Source organism: Coffea arabica, chromosome 6e (assembly GCF_036785885.1).
Source record: "Coffea arabica cultivar ET-39 chromosome 6e, Coffea Arabica ET-39 HiFi, whole genome shotgun sequence".
Lineage (NCBI taxonomy): Eukaryota > Viridiplantae > Streptophyta > Magnoliopsida > Gentianales > Rubiaceae > Coffea > Coffea arabica.
In genome coordinates this window covers 56,152,894-56,178,442 of record NC_092321.1, presented here as the reverse complement: position 1 = coordinate 56,178,442, position 25,549 = coordinate 56,152,894, and the positions used below count along the sequence as shown (strand labels likewise).

General features: G+C 34.9%; 1 protein-coding gene and 1 long non-coding RNA gene across 12 annotated transcripts; both read left to right on the top strand.

Annotated features, from left to right (window-relative positions):
* Positions 1-81: 81 nt before the first annotated feature.
* On the top strand, positions 82-22,389 carry LOC113697193 (pentatricopeptide repeat-containing protein At5g57250, mitochondrial). 11 transcript variants are annotated; one of them, XM_072055867.1, is made up of 7 exons: positions 82-603; positions 982-3,535; positions 7,069-7,134; positions 8,488-8,556; positions 11,505-11,639; positions 20,893-21,291; positions 21,498-22,389. In XM_072055867.1, exons 1-2 carry the CDS (start codon positions 246-248, stop codon positions 3,441-3,443), a joined length of 2,820 nt encoding a protein of 939 aa, XP_071911968.1. In that variant the 5' UTR covers positions 82-245; the 3' UTR covers positions 3,444-3,535; positions 7,069-7,134; positions 8,488-8,556; positions 11,505-11,639; positions 20,893-21,291; positions 21,498-22,389. The 11 variants fall into 11 exon arrangements, with proteins under 11 accessions (XP_071911968.1, XP_027072495.2, XP_027072496.2 ...); XM_027216694.2 differs by having other exon boundaries at positions 82-3,535; positions 8,511-8,556; XM_027216695.2 differs by having other exon boundaries at positions 82-3,535; positions 11,514-11,639.
* Positions 22,390-22,819: 430 nt separating this feature from the next.
* On the top strand, positions 22,820-24,303 carry LOC140009540 (uncharacterized). Its single transcript, XR_011816971.1, has 2 exons — positions 22,820-23,084; positions 24,060-24,303. It is a non-coding gene; the product is annotated as an uncharacterized lncRNA (long non-coding RNA).
* The last annotated feature ends 1,246 nt before the right edge of the window (positions 24,304-25,549 follow it).

Genomic DNA, 25,549 nt, shown 5'->3' with positions numbered 1-25,549 from the left:
TAAGATGCCTTTAAGGTGGAAAAAAAAAACCAAGGGGGGAAAGTGTAACTTGTTGAAAAGTCGAAGGGAATTTAGTGCAATTAACACATGGTCTAAACTCTAAACTTACAACACCAAGTAGCCCCACCAAGCCCCGGCTCCCCGCCGCTGCACCGCCCCTCCACTGCATCCGCAGCCCACTTTTCTCCGTCATCACCCCCACCACCACCACCACAACCAAGTCACGTTGAAGGGGGGGGGCTTCCATGACTCTATCACTCCTTTCTCTTCTAAAAAGTGGTTTCACTCCAACACTCAAGGACTTCAACAACTTCCTTTTCTTCCTCTCCCGAACCCAAAAATCAAAATTCATTCTTTATTTATTCTCCCAAATTAGCTCAAACAAAATCAAAGGAAACTCCCAAACATTGACAATCTTCACTAAAGCTTTACTCAAAGAGCAGAAATATGAAGAAGCTCTACATTTCTTGAGAACCCACATGGGGAAAACCAAGATTCTTGATCAAAATCGAATCTTTGAGACTTTAATTCAAGGTTTCTGCAGAAAGGAGAATGATCCTGAAAAGGGTCTTTACGTATTGCGAGATTTCTTGAAGATTGGTGGTATTTTGCCTTCTTCTTTTACTTTTTGTTGTTTGATTCATAGTTTTAGTTCTCAGGGGAAGATGGATAGAGTTATTGAAGTGTTAGAGTTGATGAGTAGTGGGGAAGTTAATTATCCTTTTGATAATTTTGTATGTAGTTCTGTAATTTATGGTTTTGTGAAGATTGGGAAGCCTGAACTTGCAGTCGGGTTTTATGAGAATGCTGTAAATTCAGGTGCTTTGAAGGCTAATATTGTTACTTATACAGCTCTTTTGAGTGCTTATTTTAGGCTTGGTAGGATTGAGGAGGCTTCTGAAATGGTAGCTAGAATGGAAAATGATGGATTGTCATTCGATGTTGTATTTTATAGTAATTGGATTTATGAATATTTTACAGAAGGAATAAGTGAGGAAGCATTTCGAAAATACAGAGAGATGGTTAATGCGAAAGTGAAAATGGATGTGGTAGCTTATACTGTGCTTATAGATGGGGTTTCGAAGCAAGGAAATGTAGAAAAGGCAGTTGGGTTCTTAAGTAAGATGATAAAGAATGGAGTGAAGCCGAATTTAATTACTTTTACTGCAATCATGTTTGGATTCTGCAAGAGAGGGAAATTGAAGGAGGCATTTGCTTTCTTCAAGATGGTTGAGTTTTTTGCCATAGAGGTGGATGAATTTACCTATGCAATATTAATTGATGGGGTTTGCAGGAAGGGCGATTTTGATTGTGCTTTCAGGCTTCTTGATGAGATGGACAACAAGGGTATAAAGCCTAGTATTGTCACATACAACACTATTATTAATGGATTGTGCAAAGCTGGAAGGACTTCTGAAGCAGATGATATCTCAAAGAGCATAGTTGGAGATGTTTTCACATATAGTACTCTATTACATGGTTATGTAGGAGAAAACAATGCCGCAGGCATGTTACAAACTAAAAAGAGATTTGAAGCAGCTGGAATATCTCCTGATGTTGCTATGTGCAACATACTTATCAAAGCCTTATTTATGATTGGCCTATTTGAGGATGCCCTTATCATTTACAAAGGAATGCCAGAAATGGACTTGACTGCAAATTCTGTTACTTATTGCACTATGATCGATGGCTACTGTAAAGCAGGAAGGATTGATCAGGCACTTGAGATGTTTGATGAATTTAGAAGGACGCCATATTCTTCGTCAACTGCATGTTATGATTGTATTATTCATGGGCTCTGCAAGAATGGTATGGTTGATATGGCAATTGAGGTGTTCATGGAGCTGGTTGAAAGAAACTTGTCAGTAGATATGATGCTGTTTATGAGGTTGGTGAATGTGACCTGTGATACTAAAGGTGCAGGAGAAGCTTCCTATTTGGTTCAAAGAATGACAAATATTGGTGGTGATTTAGTTGAAGTTTTATGTAACAATGCCATTAGTATCCTGTATTGGAAGGGTTCTTCTGACATAATGTTTGATGTCTTCATGGTGACAAGGACAAATGGACTCGTGCTGATGAGCAAGCCCTACTACCTAATCTTGAAAACTTTTTTAAGAGATGGCAAAAAATTTTTAACTCGAATCATATTGACTATGTTTCTTAAACAATGTGGCATGAATGAACCTAGGGTAGGCAGAATACTATTAGATTACATGTGCATGAATGATGTCAACAAGGCTCTTAAGTTTCTAAGACAGATGAATGAGAACTTGTCAAGTGTCACTCTTTCTGCAAGTGTTCTTGAGACGCTGAGGAAAAATGGTAGGGCTTTGGATGCATACAAGCTGATTGTGGGAGGACAAGACAAATTACCTGATATGGATATGTTTAGGTACACTAGCATAACTAGTGGACTCTGCAAAGAGGGACATCTTGGTGAGGCCTTAGATCTCTGTGATTTTGCAAGGAATAAGGGAATTTCTCTCAGCATTGCAACTTATAATGCAGTTATTAATGGACTGTGTCGTCAAGGGTGTCTTGTTGAAGCTCTAAGGTTATTTGATTCGTTTCAGGACATTAATTTGATTCCTACAGAAACCACATATGCTATACTCATAAACTCGCTCTCGAAAGAAGGACTCTTAGTGGATGCTAGAAGGCTATTTGATAGCATGTCATGTATGAACATTAAGCCCAATACTCGTGTTTATAACTCTCTGATCAATGGTTATTGCAAGTTAGGTCAAATACAGGAAGCTCTAAAACTGTTTTCTGATCTGGAAGTAGTAGACCTTAAGCCGGATGAGTTTACTGTCAGTGCAGTTATCTATGCATATTGCCAAAAGGGTGACAGTGAAGGAGCACTGTGGTTCTTTTCGGAGTTCAAGATAAAGGGGATATTACCAGATTTCCTAGGTTTCATGTATTTAATAAGAGGCCTTGTTGATAAAGGAAGGATGGAAGAATCTCGAACCATTTTAACGGAGATGCTTCAAGCAAAATCAGTGACTGATCTTCTGAATACAATTGACACGGAAGTTGACATGGAGCATGTGCAAAATTTTCTTGTTATTTTGTGTGAAAGAGGAAGTATACAGGAGGCTGTTGCCATCCTTGATGAAATTGGATCCATGTTTTTTCCTGTTGGAAAGAGATCTATTTCTAATGATGCATCTGCAAAACGTGAGCCACGTGATATGATATTGGCTAATACAACAAAATCTGAATCATTCACCTGCACTACTGAGAATTATTTGGACCATAGAGCACCCAATGATGAGAAACTAGAAAACGTTTCTGAGACTTGCAGTTGTCAGGATGAGAAAATATCTGGATTCCTGGACTTTGATTCTTCCTATGAGCTCACTGCTTCACTGTGCTCAAGAGGGGAGATCAGAAAAGCAAATAAATTGGTGGAAATGATCTCTGGTTTCTTGTAGAGACTATTTGAAAAAACTCTGGTGAAGTGATTTAAGCTGTGGGTGTATCTTCTTTCCCTCAGATGCTGGTTGAGAATAATGTGCAGCCAGAGGTATATCTATGTATATCCTTTTTCTGGTTTTCCAACGTTATTTTCAAATATTGGATAGTTTTCCTTTTGATCTTTTTTCTTGATTATGTAATTTCTAAGCTGTGATTTGGATCTTTATTGTCCTTGGTTTTGGTGAAGGTTTTGCGCAAGTTGTCTTGCAGAGTGTATTGCAATGTTACATTGTCAATAGCTGTACTTGCTACTTAGATTCTTATACCTTATGGTGATTGCAATCATATGATTAATCCTTCCCTGTTAGATGTGGATGGCATCCTTTCATGATTTTTCCTCTTTTCTGATCTTTAATGTGTGGAACATCGAGTTCAAGAACATCTGAGTGATTTTTCAAGGAAGTAGGAAAACCTTCTGTTTCCCTTTATATTTCTGCCATCATTAGGAATATGTGTATAATTTTTAGAAATTGAATATTCTGTTTCCATCTGCAATCTTTTGGACTTGATGATTGTTTGTTTCGTTCAGAGAACATTGGTGATTGTCTCTGGCCTTAACTCGTAACAATGGCATCTAATGAGTACTAATTTTGCTATGTTCTGGAGTGCCAAAGAATCAAGAAAGTATTTGTACGTTAGCTCAACAATATTTCAATATTTTAGTTTAAACTCTTGTTTTCTGCATATTCTGGAAGAGTTAAATTGTTTCTCATAATATAGGTGACGCAGCACGAAAACTTGGTAGGCACAACAGCTTTGTAGAAAAGCTTAGGTATTGAATGTCACCGAACTTATAATAGTAACTTGGAATAGGATGGCAGAATATGCTTAAGAAGGTGAAAACTGATTGGTAATTCTAGGAATCACTCCTAGGAATCTTTAGGCCTCACACCTAAAGTTGGGATGTATCACACAGCCCTAAGGAAGACGTTAAGTTTGCAGGAAAATTTTATTAATGACCAAAAACCGACTTCTCTTTGTGGAGAAGTGGTTATTTATAGACCTTAGAACAAAGCTCATTCCAATCCTAATTAGGACTCCTAACTAGAATAGAATTTTAGAAGAAAGCTAGAAAGCTAAGCTTTCTTATTCCCTATAACAACTAAAATACTAATTACCAAAAATAACTACTAAACAGAAAATTACCATAAACATAAAATTCCTGCAGCTAATTCAAATTACTAAAATACCCCTGCCGGCGAAAATCAGAAAATAAACTCCATAGAATTCAAACCAACTCCCAAGTTGGTTCCTTGTCATCAAAAGCATGCCAAATCAATGCTTGGGCATTCGACACATCCTTCGCACATCTCCTATAAACCTTAGTGGATTTTTGCCACCTATCTCTATCAATAGGACTGTAGAAGCATCCAGACACTTCCTCTTTTTCTCTTTGTCATTATTTCTAAATGTTCTCATCTGTTACTAAACTAACCAGGTCTCTTTTGTTGCTCCATGAACTCTTGTGAAGAATTCTAACTATTTTTTTCATGTTTAACTAAACCATGTTATAGTGTTACTCTTAGTGAGGAGATTTTTTTAGTAGTTTAGAAACATACAGGACGCACATGCTCATGAATTCAAAACTATCTAGATAAAATTGTATGTTCTTTATATACACACGCACACACATACATACATGTATATGCACACACACACACACAGACGCACATATATAAACATATTTTTGGTGAGTAAATAATACCACTTGGTCCATCTAGAAGGGGAGAAACTGTAGAGTTTCTGATGGGGACAAAAAAGAAACTTGTTCAAGTTACTTGGGTGCAGCCTACTTATTGCCTCATTCAGAAATCACTTGTCCAAAGAGTTGTTTTGTTCATAGACTGGGTTTTAAAAACATATAGAAAGAGGAGAGTACCAACCATTATCTTGCATTTGGAAGAGTTTTCATTTAGCAAAGGGTAAAATACAAGGAACCCCCTTGTGGTTTCCCGAAAAGACACCTTATCCCCCTATTGTTTAAAACCTCCACATAAACACCCTAACTTTCATAACTAAAGTGGAAATTACCTTTTGAACCGGCTGAGTTACCGGCAGCAGTTCAAATACCCTCATCTAACCCGTGGCCTGCTAAATTAGTAGGAATTGACAATCCAATGCATATCCAGAAACGTAAGCTTGAAAGCTTTGCCTTGGAACTTTGAATCAAATGCCAATGCAAGCATCAAAACTCTGCAGTCCACTGGCATGATAATGATGATGAATATATTGTAGCAATCAAACAAGGTACCGTCGGGTGTCAGATACACTATCATCAAGGAACGGAAATGGTCCCATGCATGATAATGATTAACCATAGTCTCGATTGCGGACATAGTTGATAGTACATATGCAAATAAATCATTGCAAAAGGAGACATCAAGAAGTGGGAGAGAGAGGAGTTGGAATCGGAATGAACTGCTGCTGCTGATCCCTTCTGACTGCATCAAGTACACATGGTCAAGAGCTTCTTCAACTTCAGCAATCAAGCGCTTGGTTTTTGTTGCACAATCAAGGGCTAATTCGTTTAGGAATTCTTACCATCATTTCTTCAGGGAAACGAATAAGTTTCTGGGCAATCTCCTCAGCTATAGCTTCAATCTCGAGGCAGAAGGCCATATTCTTCTCCTCATCTGTAGCGGCATGACCACTCCCCTTATGAGTGGATTCCCAAATTTTTCCCAAAAATCCCCAATCAATAATTGAGTGGGCGAATTCTGTGTTTACTACTACTACTACTGAAGAAAATTGCTGAAGAAAATTGATCCCTTGTTCTCTGAGATCCGATTCAGCAAATTGCTGAAGAAAATTGATCACCTTGTTCTCTGAGGTCCGATTTTCGAGTATCAAAATTGCTGAAGAAAATTGATATACGCCTTAGACATTCGGAAGACAGGCAACTCAATCATGGGGTTGTCAGATCTGAACAAGATTCAGCAATGGCCATTGTCTTCTTTTGGAGATCTTGTTTGTTGTCACCTATGAGTTTGTCTACCATTTTGCCATCTCTGAGGAAGAGAATCGTAGGAGTGGCTTTGATTTCCCACGAATTGCTGAGCTCCTGTTCCAAACTATATCAAATTTTATTAGTTTTTGATGGACGATATCCAGTGTATCAGAGAAAATGAAAGAAAACTAAAGGCAAAAAAGTTATAATTTATGGGAGAAGCGGCTTTTTCTTTCCCTAAGAATGAAACTCAAGATCTTTTCAAAGGAATCTCGCATACCCATCGTCACTAGGTCGCACGCCCGGTTACAGGTCAATTTCCGCTTTAGTTATGAAGTTTAGGGTGTTTATGTGGAGGTTTCTAAACGATAGGGGGTAAGATGTCTTTTCGCGAAACCACAAGGGGGTTCCTTTTATTTTACCCTTTAGCAAACTTCTAGTAGATGATGGTTATTCTAGCTGGCAACTCTTATGAAAAGTGTTTCCATTGTTTGTTCCCTCCTGCAAAAGACTGTTTCTGCTGGATATCTCATTCTGTAAACCTTTTAGTTGATCATCTTCTGATCAGATCACATTCTCTTGAGTTTATGCATTTAGAGTTTTCTATTTTAGTTCTTGGCCGGTTTCTTTTTCAGATTTTCATGTCTACATGCAATAGTGCTTGCATATCAGTTGAAGGCTTGAATCTAAATGATAATCAGGTATTCCCCATGTTTCCACATAATTTACGTTATTTTATTCAGTTTTATTTTGCTTTCCTTCTGTAGTTTGGTAATTAGGTCTTTACTTTAGTAAATAACATTAGTCCAACCATGTGATGGGGAAGTTTCTTTTGCCACTTTTTTGCGTAGATTATGGAACTCTTCTTTTTACTTGGGTAAGCTTTTGCATTCTAAATTGTACTCTATTTAATGTCTTTGTTCCAAAAATTTGTAGACTTAGCACTGCCTAAATACCAAAATATCATTTGACTATTCCAAGCTATTTCACTTAAAATGGATGTGGCCTCATCATCCTTTTTGAGTTTCATTACCATCTAATCACAAGTACCATGATTGGCTGCTTGTATCTGAAGGTCAGATATAGTCGTATTGAAAGCTATGAAGACTTAGAACCATACTCATTTGAATGTTATTAGTTTGATCTCTTAATGAGTGATGGTATCGGGTTCATTTTTTGGGTATCAAGTAGTTTCTGCATCAAGATAATAATTCTACATGATTCATACATTGTATAATGCTGCTGTGGCTGAAGGAGGGTAGGTGATATTAATTATAACAGTTTTCATTTCTGGTATTCAACATTTTTCTCTGAAGATCATACTAGTCATTTTTTAGTTATTACATAACTTGTTATGCAATTTTTTTCCCATGTATACTTGCAGCAAATGTGATGCCTACTTGCTTGAAAAAATTGCTATACAGTGCAGATAACTGCCTGAACTTTAGCTAGCAGCATTGAGTTACTAGAATTGGAGAGAAATTAGAAAAATTTGAATGAGTTAGCTTCTAGGCTATATGAGACCCGAAGAGAACTGATACAACTTTAGCCAAATAAACTGATTTGAAAGCTGCTGCTGCAGTACATAAAATGAGTATTCATAGGGCTCTAAACCTAAAAGTGGCCAAAGCACACAATGCCGTTGAGGCACATGCCTAGTGCATGTGCAACAGCTATATGTAACTGTTCCTAAAACTACTGCAGGACTTAGCAACAAAGCATAACTAACAACATACTAAACAGCACCAAATTAAAGATCGAGCATGCTCCATCATTACTACAATTACGTAAGCTCAGCCCCATCTCCTATGATTACAAGTATACACTCTGATTTGAATTAATCATGCAGTTAAAATTTTTATATTCCACCTAATATTATTCATAATTTTAGTGGTAAAAACAAAGAAAAAATGAAGGCTCTGTTGATCCTGTTTATTGAGGACATATCTTTCTTTAGTAATCTTTTTTGTGTACTTATATGTTTGTTGCATTTGAGTATTTTCAGTACGTATGGCTCTTGCAATTCTCTTCAAAAACTTGTTCTTCTGTCTCAGACTTTCTGCTGGTCTTTCCACAGTGAAGCAGAACAAGTCTTCTTCAGATTGCAGTTCTACCAATCTAAGGTGAGTTTCATGCCACAGTTAAAAAAAAAAAAAAATTTATCTTCATCTCATGACTAAAGATACCAAGCTTGTAACTGAAAAATTCAAGAGAAGTCAGTGCTGCATTTGTCAATCTGTGCTCCTGATTGTTAGACTGATGCAACAATGAATAATAGTTAGATATTATAGTAGCTAAGCTCAATGTTTTGTAGATTCAATGTGTTTCTTTATCTATTTTGCATCTGTGGAATACTTAAAGAGTTAGCTTTTCTAACTCTATTAAATGTCAAGGCTACAGGAATGCTATTAAGCCTCACTTCTACAGTAGAATCCTGATGCCACTGAGTGATTGGGACTAGTCATTAAAACCACAATAAATAGAAGTGAAAGATGACTACTAATTTCTATGTTCCTTTATTTGATTGCTTTATTAACCATATGTTAGATCTATTTAGTCATATATGGGACAACATTGCTACTTTTTTTTTTTGTCAAACGGCAATGTACAAAATTACTACTTTAGGATCAAAATATTGGATTAGACTTAATGCAGAATGCAAGCTAAACCTAAACGAGGACAAATGGAAATTAATTGGAACTTTTACGACATAATTTAAGATACTTTATGTTGGAAAAATTGTATCGACTTTTGAAGAAACCAATATTCCATTTTAAAAAATATCTTTTGTGTATAAAGTATGAGGCATGGATTGATTTGGTGTCAAAATTTTTTGTCTTCTTTTACTTTCCAATTTTACCCTCATAAAAGTAAAGATTTACTAAAGTAACTGCTAAAGTTCAGGAACTTCTAATAACTTCCACTATTTTAACTTCCAATAACTTTTTTTTTTTTTGCAACCAAAAAAAAAAACTGCTTTCTCTTTTTCTCGGCAACCAAAAAAAAAAAAAGAAAAGAAACTTCTAATAACTTCCATTTGTTTTAATAAAAATAACTTAAATTTTTTTTCTTAATTTGCACAGCCAAAGGGTGCACTTTTCCCACTAGTGTCTATTAAGTAAAAGGTCACCAAAAGGGTTTGAATTTTGGGTTTAAGTTTTTGTGGGAAGGTGTTCAGCACCCCATCAATTCAAATACTGACTACCAGTTTTGGGTTTCTTTTATCTGAAAGACAAACTATTTGACATGACTTAATAAAAACTCTGTTAAATGGCTGGAAACACATTGACTACTGAAGATGCTTAAGTGGAGAATGAGTTGTGATATTTACTTGAGAAAAGAAGAGTAGATCTCATCCAATCATTACATAGATATTTTTTCAAGTAAGGAAGAGGTTAAACTACGTGGATATCTACCTTTTTAAGTGGATTGAGTATTTTGAAAGCAATGTTTAGGAGCAATACTTGAGGGTAGAAAAAGGAGAACTGTAGGGTGAACATTTCCTGGTAAAAGAGTTAATTTCTAGTATGGAATATTTTTTAAGTGTAGAAAAGCCCTTAGATATCTGAATCAACTATTTAAGAGAACCCGTGCAGAATAAATTTTGAATACAAGGACAAATATGTGTTCCACGATTTTATGTGCCTCGTTAAATAGATGATACAAATGGTTACAGTAATTATTATATAATGATGTCATTTAAGTACACCCTTGAAATGAGAACATAAGATCTGGGATCTGTCTTCCATGTAGGGAATCATCACCTCATCTTACATTTTCAAGTGTGTCGATGCTTAAAATAAAGGTTTGGTACTATAGCCCTCTCCCTAAGAAACAAATTTTAAGCAATTTGGGTACCATGGAGGACTTTTGATGTGTTGATTATTTGGATCGAAATCTTGAAGCCTAGAAAGTGGTAAACTGTAGAATTCTCAATAACTTGAAAAATGCTTCAATCAATAAGTCACAGAACTTGAAACTAATAAATAGGTAGCACATCAGAATGCATTTTGATTCAGTTAGTGTTTGATCTAAAAGTTCTACTCCACTAAATGATGTCTCTTGAAAAGTATTGAGTGTTCCTCTGGATATGTCAGTTATTGGTTTAGTATCACCAATATGGCTTTCAAAAAATGAGCTGTGTGTTTTCAAACAGACATTTTTCATTTTTGTGCCTTTTTTCCTTAATAATAGCAGAAGCTCAAGCTTAGCCCTGCTCATAAATTTGCTAATAGAATGAGCTAAGTTTGTTAGGCTCCTTTAGAAAATGATCTAGAACTAGCTCATGTATGATAATTTTGATCTTGCTTTAGCATATAGGAAATTCCGATAAAACTAACTTGTTTTTGAAAATCTGCATATGTGGAACACTTTCTTACTTAAAACTCAAGTTGCTTGTTTAGTAGACTAATGAAGTTGAAATATACTGATCCAGTAAAATATACTGCTCCAGTAGGCTTGGATGTTTTTACAGCCATAGTCATTATGATTTATTAATAGTGTTAATGCTGAGTTATCTATTAAATCTGGTCAAGAAATTTCTTGAATAAAGCAAAAGTAGAGTGTGTTGGTTTAATCTCTCTCTAGTTTAGTAATACATTAAGAGTCTCTGTCCCGTCTAAACATAATGACTACATTATTTAATATCAGCATGGCTGACTTACACTAAGGCAATTAGAGACAAAATTAGTATGCAAAAAGCAACCAGCACCACTTGAGGTGATAATGCCCTTATTAACTGTGGTTTTGGCTCTTTACACTATTGTTGTTGACTGTTTTATCTCTAATATTTCGTGGTGTTTTCAATTTGACATGTTAAGCAGTTACATGCATTATTGAGCTACTTCCATCTCGATAAACCTTTCAAAGGTATTTGTTAAGCTGGATGCTTCCTCGGACGGCATCCAGATGATATTTATTGCCCAGTGCATGACTTACAGCTCACACCTGCCATATATAACCCAATTTTAATCCTTTTAGTTGTTAGATATAAAGATTGTGAATTTGCTACATTGTTATTGCTGCTAAGCTAATATCTTTTTGATGTTAATAATGGCTGTTTGATAATTAGGTATTGCAGATTGACCTGCAGGCAAGCTCAGTTTTTTGAATGTTCTTGTGTTCAAAGTGAGGTGCCAAAATTAAACTCTGCCTTCGATTGACTCTAGACGTGGAAACTTGAGCTGTGAAGGTGCGGGGAGCTGAGGTAAGCTCAGCTTTATGAAAAGGAAATATGACTTGACTAATCCTTGAAAGCCTGCAATCGTCAAACACATAATGTTTGAGGATTTTGATTCATGAATAAATGCCTGAAGTGAGATTTATAACCTTTCTTGATTATGGAAGAGTTTCAACTCAATTAGATTATATGTGGCATGATTTGGAACACCCAAATAAACCATAAAAGAGGTGCATTTTAAGGATCCCTACATTGGAGATTTGTGGGGTAATGTATCTGGATCAATCATACATTACCTGGAATACTTCATTTGCCAAAGTGATACTTTTGGAAATGAATAGTGGCAATTTATGTTCATTTTCCCGAAAGACATGTTTAGACATTTTCATATAAATTTTCTCATTTGAAAAGAGATGAGCATTTAGGCTACTTAATAGTCCATTGACAAAAATTGGCTAGGCATGTTCTCAATTTATCTTTTCAATGTGCCGCCCTTCATGGCCTTACGGTGTAGGGAGGAAGAGAGGGGGTGAGAGAGTTGATGCCAAAGGTATGGGTGCAGACAACTAAACCAACCAAGGCACTTCTATTTAATTTTGAGTTTGAAAAAGAAATGTCAGTTTTAGATAATTATAATGAAAAGCACCCAAGTTTCTTTGGGATCTTAAAAGGGGGAAAAAAAAGCTTCTGTGGGTAACTTCATAATTTGGTTATCTGTACTCTGTATTAGGTGGTAGGTCAAGTGAATCACATTTATGTCATTTTGTTTCTACCTAGTTTAGCAAGCCCTTTTTCTCTTCTCTTTTGTTGAAACCCTTGAACCTTATGTTACCCTTGATATCAAAGTTTTCGACAAAAGGCATTTCTTTGCCGTCATCATTGGTTTATTTTTAAGATTAATATTTCCTATACTGTTACGGTGTCAGTGTCTACACTGACAGGACTTGCTGCATGCCATACTACCTCAACTTGAATTTGAGCACCAAACTTTGCATGTATGGCATGCATCTAGACCCGTTAGTGTATGCACTGATAGTGCATATAAGATTTAGCCTCATTTTTCTAGTTGGCTGATAACAAGGAGGATGATGTTTCTCAGTATGTTCCTATTCTTCAAAAGCTTGATAAATGTAACTCGGGCATACATTTGTTTCCTATGAATCTTTTTATTCTGGGTTGTAGAAATTCTTCCTCCAAAACAACCAGATTTGGATAAAACGTATTTGTTCTTGTTCATTTTGACAACTCTGAAGTTTTATTCATGTCATTTGATAATTATTACTCATGCCAATAAAGATGGTGTTATCTTCATGAACTTTGAACTAATTTAGATCTAAATATCTGATGATTTCTGAAAACTAAGAAAAAAGGGAGAGAAAAATACTCTTCTTCATTTCATTCTTGGACTACACAATATACAAATATATATACACAAGTGGATACTATAATCATATGATACTATAATCAATCAAATCTAATCTTTCCTAATATTTACAATATCAAATCTTTCCATAATATCAGATTACATATATTCAACACTCCCCCTCAAGATGGAGCATAGATGTTAATCATGCCCATCTTGCCACAAATGTAATCAATTCTCGGACCATTTAGAGGCTTAGTGAAGATATCAGCTAACTGTTCTCCAGTTCTCACATGACTGGTGCAAAAATAATTTTGTATCTTCCCTTAGCCAAACCGTCTTCTCTTCCCCATCAACGGGTGGGTCATCAGTGAGATGATCATCTCTATCGATGCTGCGCAGATATATCCGAATAGTTTTGCTCCAATCCAAAAATTTTTTCCACTCAATTTGTGTTCATAATTTTTGATGTTGTAGGAATAACATCAGAAATTGTTGGTTTCATCTCTCTACTACTACCTTTCATATCTGCCATTATAATTCATACAAGAAAGACTTAAAAGTGACTCAATAGGGTCACGACCTAAAAGTGACTCAATAGGGTCACGTCAAAAGACAAACTGATAACAGAGATTCACACAAAATCCAAAAGTGATTCAATAGGGTCACGACCTAAAAGTGACTCACTAGGGTCACGTCAAAAGACAAACTGATAACAGAGATTCACACAAGAAAAATCCAAAAGTGACTCAATAGGGTCACGTCAAAAGACATACTAATAACAGAGCCTGAAGCTCTGATACCATGTAAACTAAGAAAAAAGGGAGAGAAAAATACTCTTCTTCATCTCATTCTTGGACTACACAATATACAAATATATATACACAAGTGGATACTATAATCATATGATACCATAATCATACTATTACCTAATTAATATATGATACTATAATCACATGATACTATAATCATATGATACTATAATCAATCAAATCTAATCTTTCCTAATATTTACAATATCAAATCTTTCCATAATATCAGATTACATATCTTTAACAATTTCAATGAATGAGACTGAATTTTGTCGTACTCGAGTCACTTAATAAATTTAAAGACGTAAATGCTAGTGAATTATGGAAGGAATAATATAATTTCATACAATTATCACCTTCACTTCAAGTAAATGATAAGTTTTCTAGAAGCATCTTTGTACTCTTTGTGTATCTCATGATTTAGATAGAGTTTTTGTTTCTCTTTTCCCCATTGAACCCATTTGGATTGCATTTTCTGAGGAGTTTTTGAGAAAAAATTTCTGTAGCAATTTTTTAGGGTGTGATATATATAAGGTAAAAAAAAAAGATAATTGAAAAATGGGTAGAAGGAATATTCACGAAAAATGCAAAAAATTTTCTCTAAAAAAATCACAATCCAAACAAGGTCAATTGTCACTGTGAACAATAAGGCTAGCAAATGTTTAAGCTGAAAAAAGATAGAAATTTTATGAAATAATTACTTTTGTTTGAGAAAAGACCGCTAAAGATTACTAAAGGGCCAAAAAGCCTGTTTAATAGCCAATTAATTGGGCTGTGCCAAATATGGTTCACACCGTGTCTACTAGAGGCCCACCGCAAGTCACGAGTCATTCTGGCAAGGCTGGATCTGTATATGGGCCTTTGGACTCTGCCTTTTTGTACTTTGCTTTCTTGGCTTTTTGGAACTTGATTCTTTGGATTTCTTTGATCCATAAATTAGTTTGTCTAAGCTCTAAAGAGCTGCAATTTAAAAATAAAGAGTTTTACAAATTAATGAGAATTTTAAATGTTTGTTGCCGTTTTGTTCCAACTCGCAAGAAACTTTATGTCTGAAACCAATATATTCGGATGGGCCTAAAACTTGGGTAGACCCGGTCTCTGGACCATTGGATCTTTGAAAATCGAGTCTATCAAGTGTGAGCCTTCGGATCCACTTTGTTTGGATAGATTATTTCTAGTTTATTAATTCCAAAAATCATTTAGCACGCAACTTTTGACGGTAGATATTACATGGACTTTTGTTGGAAAGTTATAATTTAAGGCATAATTCAGAAACGGGTTTAGATTAGACAGAATAAGAAAAAACTTCATTCATGAAAGAACAACACAAGTGACACCCTTAATACTGGTCAACACACTTGGTCTCTTGGATGTAGTGGACTTGGAGGCCTCATGTTTCATTTCTACACACTGAATCATTAGCCATGACATCAACAGCATACTAAGAACTTATTTTTTTTTGGTTTGGTTTGTGCCCTCCGTGCTTTTTATTTATTAATTTCGCAATTATATTAGAATCAAATAATTTTTATCATAGGAACCAAAGTAGCAATTGTTAGCCATTGTGAGATAATAGAAGACATGACGGATCTCTATTTTCAATCGCTATCATCGCCTATTTTTATAGGCTGCAAAACTTGTCTTCCTCCATTGTTTCACGCATTGTGAACTAATTCTGGACAATTTGTGAATTTGTGGGTAGTGATTGTCTCCTAGTATGGTGAAATTGCACTATTGACATCCAACTCCACCTCTTCAAGGTTGCAAAATAGGTATCATCTGCATGCTCATTTTGTATGCAGTTATGAAGTTCACAACATTCAATAACAGCATTAACGTGGGTTGTCATCATGTAGTTAAGCACAGCATTCTTTAATATGTAGTTAAGCCCAGCGTTCTTTAATATGGTGAATTTTTCTTTAGAACAATGAAGCATCGTTCAATTACATCACGCAGAGTAGATAATTAAAAAGTTTCTTTGCAGTAGTAAATGCTCTCGTCATCATCTGCTAATATTTGCTTGTTGTGTCATAAATGGAGATAAAAATTCAGGTAGAATGCAATAGGTAGAATCGAACAAGTAGGGCTTTCATGCAATATTATCAAAAAAAGGCTTAATGAAGAGTATGTGTCATTAAGACGTAACTCATAAGGGTATAACAGCATACCTAGGGGGACATTGGAAAGCAATTAGAACTCGTAAGGGCCCTAACCAATATCTGCACATGCACACTTTCTTCCCAACCTGCGTGCAAATACATGAATCCCATGTCATGATCGAACATATGTAACACATTTTGGAATTGTACCCATGCCTATTGGTATACATCAGCTGCTCGCCCTCAAAAACTGAAACAAGTATGTGTATCTTATCAATAGTATGACAACATTTTACAATGAGCACTATGATCACCATTTAAATATGCATGTGATATTTGGTATGACATAGAAATTTAAAAAAAATGTGTGTCAAATCGAACTATGTCATTTTGTATAGACGTTTTCAATTTATAGCAACTTACCTGGAACCATAGATAAACTTTGGGGTTGTTCAAAACTTTTGGATGGACGTCGTCTTGACGTTTTGGTTTGATAATGAACTATGCAAAACTACATAACCTTCTAAGTATCTCTTGAATGTTCCTATAGACAATTTTTGCAAAGTGGTTAAATCTGTCCTCTATTATCCATATGCAATGATTATACTAAGGTCATTGTCAAATGCTCATCTATCGTCACTTGTTTGTGGTGGCTTTGTTGTACAAACCCATATTCCATTAACAAATAGCATAATCTCATAAACGAGTTCACATTGAACCTACAAAGATGCAGACTCTGTCACTTGACGACGAGATCATCTAGGAAACCCTTGTTATAGGATCCCCGTATTCCTCAGCATATGGCCCGAACAAAAGAACAACATCGGCACCAAAGAGCAAGTTGTCTTTGTCGAACGAAGATTAGTCCCCATCTAAGTTATAGATATATGGTAGTCATCCATACAGCTCTCCAGTACTGAAAAGGTCTCCTGATAACTTGGGAAAAGGATGTTGTCAAGAGATGTTCGACATTTGTCCTACTACCAGTTGCAAGCATTTATAAGAGAGAAAATCAACACTTGGACCACATACTGTAGTGGGTAAATAGTGAAACTGGTCCATCAGATTTCCTATTAGTGGGCAAATAAGAGTTTTACTAAGCTCAGATTTAAAAAGTTCTACCCCCAATGGCATGTTTGGCCCGTCTCTTGCAGACACAAAAAATTGCCAATTCAAATGCATGTAAATCCTGTAGGACCTGGACATTAAGTGATTGACACTAAGTGGTTGAGTTGATATCCTAACACAGTACATGAATTATACATGAATTATAGAGGCTTGCAGGGCTAACATGTATTCGTTTATGATCTTATGCTCTTTGTCAACGCAATATGAATTTGTATGACAAAGTTATTATAAATGGGTGATGATAGAGGAGACTTTGGCAATGGCCTTGGTTATGCTTGGTCATAACCATTGTATGTGGACTATTAACGGGTAGATTCAATCATTCCACATAAACCATTCATAGGAACATTTGTGAGGTACCTAGAGAGTTATGCAGATTCTCATAGTTCATTATCAAACTGAGGCACTATGATGAAACTCATCCAAAAATTTTGAAATACTCGAGATTTTATTCATGGTTCCAGGTAAGCTATTGTAAATCAAAATGTTTGTACAAATTAACATAGTTCGATTTGACAAACTTACATTTTTCTTTTTTCTTTTGAATTTCTGTGTCATACCAAATATCACATGCATATTTTGATAGCATCCATTATGTTTTTGTAGAATGCTATTGATGGGACACGTATACTTGTTTCAATCCTTGAGAGCGAACAGGTGGCATATAACAATAAGCATGTGGTGCAATTCTAAAATGTATTAGGTTGTACAATTACAACATGCGACTCGTGTGTGTGCGCGCGCAATTGGAAGGATGTGCATGGGTTTTGGGTGGGTCCTAATCACTTTCTTATGCCTCCCAAGTATACGGCTACATTCTTGTGGGTCATGTCTTGATGAGACCTATACTATTCATTAAGTGTTTTTTTTTTTATAATATTGTAGGAAAGTACTACTTAATTGATTTCGCTATCACAATCTACTTGGATTTTGATCACCTTTTATGGGACATCAGGTAAATATTAGTGAACGATGATAGGGGGCATTTGCTATTATAAAAGAACTTTTTAATTACAGATTCTCAACTATGCATAATGTAATTGAGCAATTCTTCAATATTCTGAAGAAAAGGTTCACCATATTAAGAGATGTCGTGATCAACTACATGATGATACCAAATTAATGCCGTTATTACATGTTGTGCAATTCATGATTTCATATGGGATGAGCATCCAGATGATACTTTACACACCCTGGAGAAGGGGAGTTGGTTATCATTGGTGTAATTTTGCCATACCTGGAGATACAGCCGCTACACACAGATCTACAAGTTGTCCAAGGTTAATAGTTCACAATACGTAAAATAATGGTGGATGACATGTTTACAATCTACAAAAATAAGCGACGACAATAATTGGAAACAAAGATCTGTCACGTCTTCTATTCTCTGACAACCGCTGCTTTGATTTCTATGTTTGGAATTATTTGGCTTTAATGTAATTGCGAAATTGATAAATAAAAGTGTGAAGGACTCAAACAAAAAAAAATTAAGTCCTTAACATGTTGATGATATCATGGCTAATGAGTTAGCATGTAGAAATGAAACATAAGGTCTCCTAACCATTACCTTGAAGTCGTGTGTGTAATTAGTGTGGTCAACATTTGGAGAGCAAATGTATTGATCGACATTAAGTGTCCCACTTGTATTGTTGTTTCATGAATGAAACTTTTTCGTATTCTGCCTGATCCAAACACACTTCTATGTTATGACTTAAATTATAACTTTCTAACAAAAGTCAACTTAATACTTATTGGATCAAAAATTGTGTGCCAAATGATTTTTGAAAGTGATAATCTAGAAAAAACCTATCCAAACAGAGCATGTTTTTTGAACTTTTTAACATATGTTTTTGTAACTTTGTTATGTCTATTTATCTTTCTTGATTTTGCATTACTCAAAAATACTTTAAAATTTGAAAATTTTTTAATCTTACCCACATTCTGCAGTAAAATACATTGAGATAACAAGATCTTTTTTCTAATATGTGAATTCATTATATTCATAATCCTTTGACTTTAAATTCTCAAAAAACAATGACATCATCTAAGACAATCTTCAAATTTTCATCCTTCATTAATTTTTTTTTCCCGAAACGTTAGAAATTTTATATCATAACCAAACTGTACAATGTTGGAGCAAGGGCTCCTATTTTTACATCAGTGCATTTAGCACTCAGGGGTGGAGTAATTCCACTCCATGTCACGAAAGTTTAAAAGAGCAATTTTGCTCAAAATATAGCATAGGCTATCAATATCCACATTCAACCTATCAAAAGAGCACATTCGAAACCATGAGGTCATTTTTTGTATGTCCTCTATTATCGTGGCTGTCTCTAAGCTCCTGGCTTTTCCAGCTCGTATTTGGTCTAGCAGCTTCCTATCTTCAATTTGTATCTTGATGTCTCTCCATCCCTTCTTTGCTTCTTTGCTGCTTTCATCGTTCATTAGATCAGCCTAAAAATGTACGCACACACAAACATACAGAAATAAATAAAAAAATGTGTGTGTGTGTGGTGTATTTATTTATTTACATTTACGTTTGTATATATTGTTGATTTTCTACCAAGTATGAAGCGGAGGAAATGTTTGCACACTAAAAATGTTTATGAATGCAAAACGGTACTACATAAAAAGCGCACTTTCTGTACGAAATAAAATTAGAAGTACAAAAGCAAAATAGGAAGAAAGAGAAATGACGCGAGAGCAAGGCAACTTTAAAAAACCTGCACAATGCAGTCTTTGTTTAAAGGTGAAACTGAAGAATTAACTTGTCGACGTGTTAACTATACCATTTCTTTTTCAATAGTTAAAAAAAAAAATTACTTAGGTGATGAGTTAGAAATTAACGAGAAGCAAGAAGCTTATTTCTATAATCGTCGCAGTTTTCACTGAGAATTTGTTGATTGCAATGATAATATAGTAATCAAAATCAAGGTACTCACCATTAATCTCAAGTTGTTGCTACTGTTTACATGTATTATACCATGAATTGGTGAAGAAAGGAAACTGAGGGCAAGGATCAATTCTCTTTCTTCCTTTTTTATCTTTGGTGCAGATTATGAAGTAATAAAAGTCAGATTTATCGCTATTAGACCATGAAAACTGAGTAGTTGATACCTTGTCACCTTTAGAACAGTCGAGGTTTGGAGCAGACATTTCTGCATTTGTCCTCTAGCTAATCTTTGCTGGAGATGGCATCTTGCAAGTTTTGTTCTGTTTTTGGCTTGAATTTAATCCATATCTTAAAAGATTTGTAAAATTCCTGGAATCATGCTTGCTTTCTTTTTAGAGAAAATTAATACTTATCGAAAAATTGGAAAATGCACAGATTAATGAAAATAGGACTTCTTCCTTGAAACATGGAATTTTCAAAAATAGTCAATTGGAGGAGGATGAAACAAAACAAAAGTTGCTTAGGGACATGTAATAACAGAAATGTCAAGTAAAATTTTTCTTATACAATCTGGAATGTTATTAGTAGGGAGTCTCCAATTCTTTAGAACGTTTAACTTCGAAGAAAATTAAACAAGAAGAATTGATGAAAATTTATAAATGCTTGGGAATTACAATTCTTATTAGTGATTTTCTGGATATTGTGGGATTCCAATTACAATCATCTGTATTTCTCTTGCTAAGTATTAGCAATATCAAATAAAGGTACCTGCAAACTTCACCATCATCTTTGGAGAGCTAAATTAACAGATTGGGATTGTTCTACTTTTGGTGCAAATTGTGCTGAAAACAAGTTCAATTATTGTGCTTCTTTTTTCTAACTAAAATGGGAAAAGAATATATAAATTGATATATCCCTAAATTAACTTTATTCTTAATGACGAGTTCAGTACCATAACTATGGAGGATTTTTTTTTTTTTAACAGGGGGAATGAGTTCAGACTGAGTTCATCTCAGGAGTTTCTAGACATAATGAACGTGAAATCATAGCTCCAATTATTGAGAGGAAGTAGAAACAGAGCAACACGGTTTTCCATGAGAAAAGGGAATCAGATGATAACTAAACAGACCACAATTTAGCAATGAATAGTAACATTCGTGCGAGGAGTCTTTATAAAGTCCTCTTAGCATTCGAAGTTGAAGAAGCAAATTGAAGGAGCTCTGGATCACATTCAAACATGGACATGACTTGTTCTTCCAGAGCTACCATTGCTTCAAATCCATCCTCAGATGGAGTGTCCATCAACATAAATGTGTTCTTCTCAGGATGAGTGGCAACTGGCAACAGATACCCGTGAATGTCTTGCCATTCCAAAATCAATCTGGTAAAATGGAAAGCTACACCAGCTACTGCAATGATAGAGACCAGAATTGTTATGCTTGTATTGCTTTGCACGATCTCTAAGTATTGCAGTCATGTTTAAGGAAAAATCATTAGCTTCCATTTCTGTTCTGTACTGATTCTTGATCTTTATCTTTTCATTTCTTAACTTTCAAATCAACCCTGAAAATTTCATCTTATTTTCCTCAGATACAGGTATGAAGAAATTCAAAGCAAGGTTTCCAATGGAGTATTCTGGCATTGGTGGTATGATTAGTGGGTGCAAGTTTGTGAACCGAAACAGTGAAGAAGGCTGAAAAGAGTGGAGCCGTGACATTGCTGTAGACATTACAGGGTTTAAGAGAAGCACAACCACGACTAGTTTCTCCTCCCCATATCTGCTGCTATGGACCCTTGGAAAATCCTGCTAGCTTCAGAGGTTGATAATCCAATGGTGGAAAAAATTCTTTACCAATGAAATGTGGGGATGGGACATGGCCTGGTTGATGAGCAATCAAAGCCCAAACATCGAAGAAAGTGGCTGCTGTGGATGCATCCGCAACCTTGTGCGATATGCAAGCACTTATCGCCATTCCACTTTACTTGAAATAGCTGAGCTGAAGAACTGCTAGATGACCTTTGCTGGACTTACCCCAAGGTAAACCTTGGGGAGACACAAGATCTTCAGCATCAGGATAATCCACAATATTATTCATTCGGGTATTCAATTGAACTTCAAGAAACAGAAATCCTTCATTATTGCATTCGATGAAATCCTTATCAGTCAATTTTCCAGCAAATGGGAAGTAATAAGACTGTGTCTTTGATAAGGAATCTTTAAGTTTCAGAGACACTACTTAGGCTAGTATTCTGCTGGCTGGAGAAAAGGAAAGAAACTGCAATATGTACACTGATCCATGGACGAAAGCTTGAAGAATCGAAGTAAAGAAGGGGTTTCCGAAAAGTGTTTTATTTTTGTTCAGAAATTATTTCAAATTTTGGAGAAATCATTGCGAAAGCCTTGTATGATTTTGACTTCAGAATTGTTGGTGTTCATATTCTTGCCTTTGCTGGCGTTATATAGCAATGTTGCTTGGAATAAGCGGGAGAGAGAATAAATGGAGAAACACAAATTAATTGCTAAAACTAGTGTACTGCCAATTAATATTATGTGCCTTAAAATACATTGGTCCTGTCTAACCCAATGTTTTTTAGAACTGGACCGGACCGGCCGGTTGGATCGCGAATCGGACATGCCACCGGTCCGGTCTAGTATCAAACTCGGAAGTTAATGAAAAATTGCTAGAAATCGATCGAACCATATGAACCGTTAAAAATCGTGCAAATCGTAACCCAGCGGTTTTTAAATTTTCAAACAAAATGTCAAGAATGAAGCTACTCAAATTTGAACTGGGTCTCCATGTTCACGTAAGATAATCTTACCACTAGACCACAGTCATAGGACAAGTTCAATTTGTTGAGAATTCTACTTAACTTGACTAAAAAATAGATTAAAAAAATGAAACCCTAACATTAAAAAAAGAAACAGTAGACACACTTTTCTTTCAATCCATCACTTTCTCGGCTTCAGGCGGCCAATGGCTCCTCCAGTTCTCCTCTTGAATTTTTTTTTCAATTTTTTCTTCTTAACCCTTTCAAACCCAAATATCCACAACAAGATTTTCTCAAGCCTTCACCATTATCATCAGGCTATCATCTTTAGCAGAACAAGTTGGAAATTTCAACTTTCACAAGATATTTGAGACTCAAGAGCTTTTCCTTTTTTCCATCATCTTGGTAAGTTTAATTTTTCCCTTTTCAAGGTTTTTGTTTTCTATATTATTATCTTTAGCCGATTTTTTTGCATTTTCTTCTTTTTCCCCCCAATTTTCATCCATTTCCCCTAATTTTTATTTTATTTTTATTTGATTAATTAAGGATGAAATTATGAATCATTAATTACTTTTCAATCATATTTGGAGAAGCTATTTTTTGGATGAAGTATCAAATTAATAAAATTAGATATGGATGAAGTATCAAATTAATAAAATTTGTATCAATGATTGTTCTGTTTTTTCTATGCTGTTTATTGTGTTTTTATTGCTTATTCCATGCTGAAGTAATTAGTCTACCGAATGCTCATTCATCTTGAATTTTATAGGTTTCACTGAAGCAACAAAATTAAAGACATGTTAAAGGTGATTTGTGAAAGTTGTCAAACAAAAGCTTAAAAAAAAAACAGTGCCAAATCGGACCACATGTTTGTATGTCTTGGTGAATCCGTAAATGGTAACCTCAGGATCCCATCAATTGACCATTTATTTACACTTGCCGATAGGGTCGTTAGAACCATGAAATTTATTGGCACAAAATTGACTGTATCTCAATTGATGTTTGTTTCATTTAAAGCTGGTTAGAGTTATTCTTACTCGAAAGTTTCATTTATTCTGTATATTAGATTTTTTTTTTCTTTTTTAGCTCACAGCTTTTCTTATTTTACTACCACGTTACAAAGTCAACGTCCTTACAATGTATATATAGCACATTGCATTATGTAACAAGAGCGCACTTAAAATATGTAACCAGTCAACAACTTGTGGAAAAAAAATACTAGGTATGCAAAAAGTCAATTGATGGCAATTAATAAACAGCACAAAAAAGTATTGAGCTATTAATGTGACATCTTCTTATATTACTGAAAATTTGTTAATTTTATTTTCTTATTGTTATATTACAAGCAAGTATTGAGCTATAAAATTTTAACTTTTTCAGGTTAAGTTGATGAAATTGTGAAGGTGGTGTTATTGCTTATCATGCCACTGATGGAAGTATGTTATTCAAATGGTTTGTCTTGAATATGAGTTGGACTCTTTTATGGACTTTTTCAAGGATTGTAAAAGAATTTCAATATTTAGTTTATTTATTTTTGTGTTTTTATTTGTGATAATTGGTGAACATTTGGATTGTATCTATTTATGTTTGTAATGAATTTATGAAAACTTGTGGTGAATTATGATATTTTAATTATGTTTATCATTCCAGGTTTTATGTATAACTTTTAGGAAATTTGTTATTATCTCAATTTAAATTTAGTTATATTGGTGAATGCATTTTAGAAACTTAAGTTATCAATAACCATCTTAAATTGTACATTAACCATCAAATTCAAGTGTAGAATGAAGACCTGTGAAGTACTCAACACTAAAGTTGCAAAAAAAAGAGAGCAGAAAACCGGTGAACCGGCCGGTTGGACTGGTCTGACCGCGAACCGGCCCCCTCTCCGGTTCCCTGGCCGGTTTGAGTTTAAAAACATTGGTCTAACCAACTATGGCATCATATATATATACTCATTTGCAAAGACAAGTCTTCGTGCAGGTCGACATAAGCTCGCAGGTCTCAACAATTTAGAAAAATGAGAATGATTCTCTCATGTCAACTGTGGTTAGTTTTTTTTAAAATAAAAAATAAAAGCTTGAAAGAGAGTGCAATTCCTGCAAATTTTTATCATCTTTTCTTTTTATAATTACTATTGAAAAAAGCAAGCATTGAGAGCAGGTTGTAAAGAGTAAGTTTAATTTGAAAACATACTTCAAAATAGCAGTGTATGATTAATGAAAACATCTATCTTTCTGATGATAAAGTTCCCAGTTCCCATGTTCTTGATATGTCTATTTCTAATTTCCTAAATAAATTATAGCAGAATTATTTCTTCTTGACCAATTAGAACTTTACAAAATGGTATACTAGGGGTCTAAAAAGATCTCTTTTTTTAAGACAACTTCTCTCTACTGCTATTCTTGTCCAACTTCTCCCTACTGTTCCTTTTCTCTAAATCCCTTCCTCTTTGGTAGGGAGACCACCATGGTTTCACTGGTCTCTCTCCCATAGGTTTCGTTTTTGTTATTTTCCTAATAAAGTCTCTCCTAAATTTTCTTAGTGGGAGATCTTTGTTTCTCCTAGAGTTCCTAGTGAGAATTTTTGTTCCTCTCGAAGTTCCTAGTGAGATTTTGTGTTATTTTTCCTTATTTTATTGTTTAAATTTGAATTTACTTCAGATCTAGTTGTCAAATCTGAATTTATTTTAGATTTGGGTCTATGTCAGCAAATCTCATCATCTTTATTGGAACTTACAACTGTTGATTAGCAAATCTGACGATTGCAACATGCACAGAGTGCGATGCAACGATTTATTCTATGAGAAGATGATTTTAAAATTTATGGTACTTTTTAGATCTATTTTTAATTTCTCAAGTCTTTTGTAT